Source organism: Pteropus alecto, unplaced genomic scaffold, assembly GCF_000325575.1.
Source record: "Pteropus alecto unplaced genomic scaffold, ASM32557v1 scaffold160, whole genome shotgun sequence".
Lineage (NCBI taxonomy): Eukaryota > Metazoa > Chordata > Mammalia > Chiroptera > Pteropodidae > Pteropus > Pteropus alecto.
In genome coordinates, this window is record NW_006429864.1 from 2,081,602 (window position 1) to 2,085,228 (window position 3,627).

Here is a 3,627-nt window from a genome sequence, read left to right on the forward strand (position 1 = left end):
CTCTCTTCAGTTTTGACCCCATGAAAGTATCTGTGTCTGGCTCTTTTTCCCCCAGGCTAGGAAATACTGGGGCACTGAGCTGGAGCTGGGGCCTCTTAGGGGCCCAGCATCACCCTGTCCAGGGCAAGCACAAAAGCAATTGATGGGTAGGCTGAAACTTACTTCCTTATGCACCTGTGTCCCCCAGACCTCACCTGGCCTATGGCTCCAGCAAACACCAAGGCCCAGTCCGGCAGCCAGGAACAGCCAGGGAAGATGAGGGCATAGGCAGCCAGGCCGTAGAAGGGCAGTACATAGAACATATATATCAGCATCTGAGGGACACACAGCCAACAGGATGAGCAGCTGCCTGAGAGGTCTTCTGAGACCCCCTCAGGTGAGAGCCTCAGGGAGGATCTAGTCAGCCTCAGACCCCACCCAGGATGGAGACTCTTTGCACATCCCACCCTGTGCAAACTGCACCTCTATTTCTCTTTGGTATCCCTCCACCACATACACACATGCACACACTGAGCCTACCCACGTTACTCCTGGCAACAATGACCAGAGCTAGGCAATGGGCATGTGATTCACACCTGGCCAATCAGAGCCTGCCTGAGACTCATGCTTAAGCTCTGGGGAAATAAGGGCTCACATTCCTCTCAGGTGGCTAAGTAGGACGAAAAGAAGCCTGGAGCTGCCCAAGACTGTCTCTGCCATCCCACAAAGGGACCACCTGAGAGTGGAGCCCATGCAAAGAAAGCAGAGCCCAGAGACAGAGCTATCCTTGAGCTCTTGGATCCAGTCATACCTGAGGCTATGTCTATACATTTTTAGTAGGACGATAATTCCATCTGTGCTTCTACCAGTTGACTTTGTGTTTCTGGCACCTGCTTCAAATAGGCCCAGTGGATCCCTATGGGTGGCAGAACCATGGTCTTCTCTTGCCACCCACCGTCTTACCTGCACCCTTGGGTAGGCCACAGGGTCCCGCAGATATGGTTCATACTGATAGATATAGACAAAGCAGGCATCTGTGGGACAGTCAAGCACTACCTGGAGCCAACAGACAACCAACAACCCACCTGAAACATCCCTCCCACAGGAAGCCTTCCCCATTTTCCCAGGCAGAACCCAAACCCCTCACTCTGACCTCCCCCAGCTTTGGTTCTCTCCTCTGGCTGAGAATCCAGATATTGGAACTGGGGAGTAGGCTTTAGGGAATAGGGCTTTGGGATGAAACACTCAAGTCAGACTCAATGAAGAACTTCTGTGGATGATCAGATTGGAGAGCAGTGGCCTTTTTGCACTAAGTAAAGAAACATTGTGGGAAGGGAGGGCCGGGGATGGCGGCTAGAGGCAGGAGAGGAGTAGGTTGGCCAAACTCACAAGGCCCCGGAAGAGGGTGAAGAACCCAGCAAGGATGAGGTAGATGACAAGGGCCAGGTCAGCTGGGCGCTGCAGTAGCCCCTTTCTTTGCTCCTCCTGCACCTACCTCATGAGAGAGAGAGCATGGAAAGTCTGGTATCCAATAGGCACTCCGTAAAAGCTCATCCATTCTTTCCTAATGACCAAGGAGATCCTTCCAAGAAGACAGTGTTTTCAACCAGAAAAAAACTCAAATTGGGAACATTCAGGTAGGTGGGCACAGGCTTGCCTGAGGGCAAGGCACCTACCATGTTGGGGGTGCAGCGGGTTGGTGCCCGCGACTGGTTGAAGACCTTCAGGCCAGCCCAGCATTGGACCAGCACATATGGAATGGTGAGGAAGAAGGTGGGCCTGATCTCTGAGCTGTATTTCCCTGTCATGGTAGGAGAGATGGGTGTCACTCAGCGAGGATTTCCCAGGCCTGGCTGGTCCCATTAGCTGAGCCATGCCAGAGTTCCTGGATGGATGTCACGATTCACAAATGCCCTCCTCGCTCAAGCTCTAACACCTCTGGTTCCCCAATGACCATAAGGTGATGTTCATGCTCCTCAACCTGGCCTGCCTCAGTTTACCTTTTGGACACAGCTCCTACACTTCAGCTATTCTTGGCTCCCCTTGGATACACCCTTCCAAGAGGAAATGGGGAGAGGTGGGCAGGCTGCTGGCTTAGGCTGTGTATGGGGGAACCTTTCAAAGACATTGGGGAGCAGATGGAGGACCCAGCAGGGGCTTCCAGGTGCAGGGCAATAACCAGCCCGGGGAGGCAGGATTCATCAAAACCAAGTCCTTACCAAGGATGTTTCCTGGGAGGAACACCAGGATGCTCATGACAAAGGACCCCAGCCAGTACAGTCCAAGGTTTCGGTACCTCTTCCTGGGTTGCAGATGGAGGGGTGGCCAGTAGATATCTGTCCCCAGTCTCAGAACCCCAGTCAGAGCCCAGGATCCACCCTGGGCTCCCCAGCTCTGGGTCCCTCCCAGTTTCTCCCAGGATAGAAGAAACAACAAGTTGAACGAGGGAATAAACAGTCGGACCCTCTATGAAGGACAGAAGTGGCTGCTCAGAACAAGAGAAGAGTGCTGACCACCACTGTCACCTGTGACATTTCCTGGAAGCTTCTCCTGGCCATCCCTGGCTGGAGTCCTAGAGGAACCTCCTGATTTCTCCTAGACAAACTTCTGGTTCCCCCTGGCCTGAGACCCCACCTGCTTCCCAGGGTCCAGGTGCCACCCATGCACCTTCTGCGAATGGCACCAGCCATGGCCAAGTAGAGGAGGTAGTGAACAGTGCCGTCCCAGTAGCAGATGAAGATTCCATGTGCAGTGCGCAGGAATGGCTCGGCCTGTGAGGGCAGGTGTAGGGCTCAGATGCACAGCCACGCAGGGGCCATCCCAGGCCACCCCCTACATACCTCCTTGGTGTAGAACTCCATGAAGCCTATCATGTAGCCATCTTCTTGGAGAGCGATAAGGAGGTCCACCACCGAGGTGAAGGCAAAGACTGCAAACACTGTGGGGAAAGTGGGCAGGGCAGGCCTGGGTGTGGGTGGGGCCTGAGGCTATGTCAAGGACCCAGATCCAGGCAAGGAGTCTGCACCTAGCTGCTCCCAGTCCCCACTCTACAGGTCATATGAACCACAGCCCTGCCTCAAGGGGAGACACAGTCCCTGCCTTTAGGGGTTCCAGACTGAGAGAGGTACTATCCCTACCTTCAGGAGACCCCAGAGTGATGGAAAGACACTGTTCCTCATCTCAGCCCCAAGTCTTAAGGGAAAGGGCCTCTGAGTTTTCCCCAGTCAATGGGGGTTCTCTAGTCTCTTTGAGGTTCTTCAGTCCAATGGGAGCCCTTCAAATTCCCTCCAGTCTGATGGAGGAGGCCTTTCAAGGGCCTCAGTGTGATTGAGATGCCCTTGCTCACAGTTCTCTTCCCTCTCACTGACTCACCAGCATAGAGTGGGTCGTAGTGGATCTCCCCATGGGACAAGCTATAGATGGCCACAAAGAACAGACCCAGGATCAGGGTGCTCATCAAGGCCACCCCCAGGGGACTGTGAAGAGAAAAACCAAGTCAGGAAGACCAGGCCCAGTGCTGAGGCCCCACCACATTCTAGTGAGGGCAAGAGCAGACTCTGGGAGGCTCCAGGGGATGAGGCTGAAGCATCTGTTCATCCAGGAATGCTATTCCCTGAAACTGCCTTTTCCCATCACCAAGCTCTTTCC

General features: G+C 54.2%; 1 protein-coding gene across 1 annotated transcript in view; it reads right to left on the reverse strand.

The window, feature by feature from the left end:
• Positions 1-3,627, reverse strand: part of TM6SF2 (transmembrane 6 superfamily member 2) — a 9,183-nt gene that overhangs the window by 1,479 nt on the left and 4,077 nt on the right. Inside the window, exons 2-9 of the mRNA XM_006904343.3 lie at positions 3,352-3,455; positions 2,820-2,917; positions 2,647-2,750; positions 2,199-2,281; positions 1,656-1,780; positions 1,369-1,470; positions 943-1,035; positions 195-314 (exon numbers count right to left, since the gene is read on the reverse strand). Coding sequence (XP_006904405.1) covers positions 195-314; positions 943-1,035; positions 1,369-1,470; positions 1,656-1,780; positions 2,199-2,281; positions 2,647-2,750; positions 2,820-2,917; positions 3,352-3,455 — 829 coding nt within the window. The remainder of the gene's footprint in view (positions 1-194; positions 315-942; positions 1,036-1,368; positions 1,471-1,655; positions 1,781-2,198; positions 2,282-2,646; positions 2,751-2,819; positions 2,918-3,351; positions 3,456-3,627) is intronic.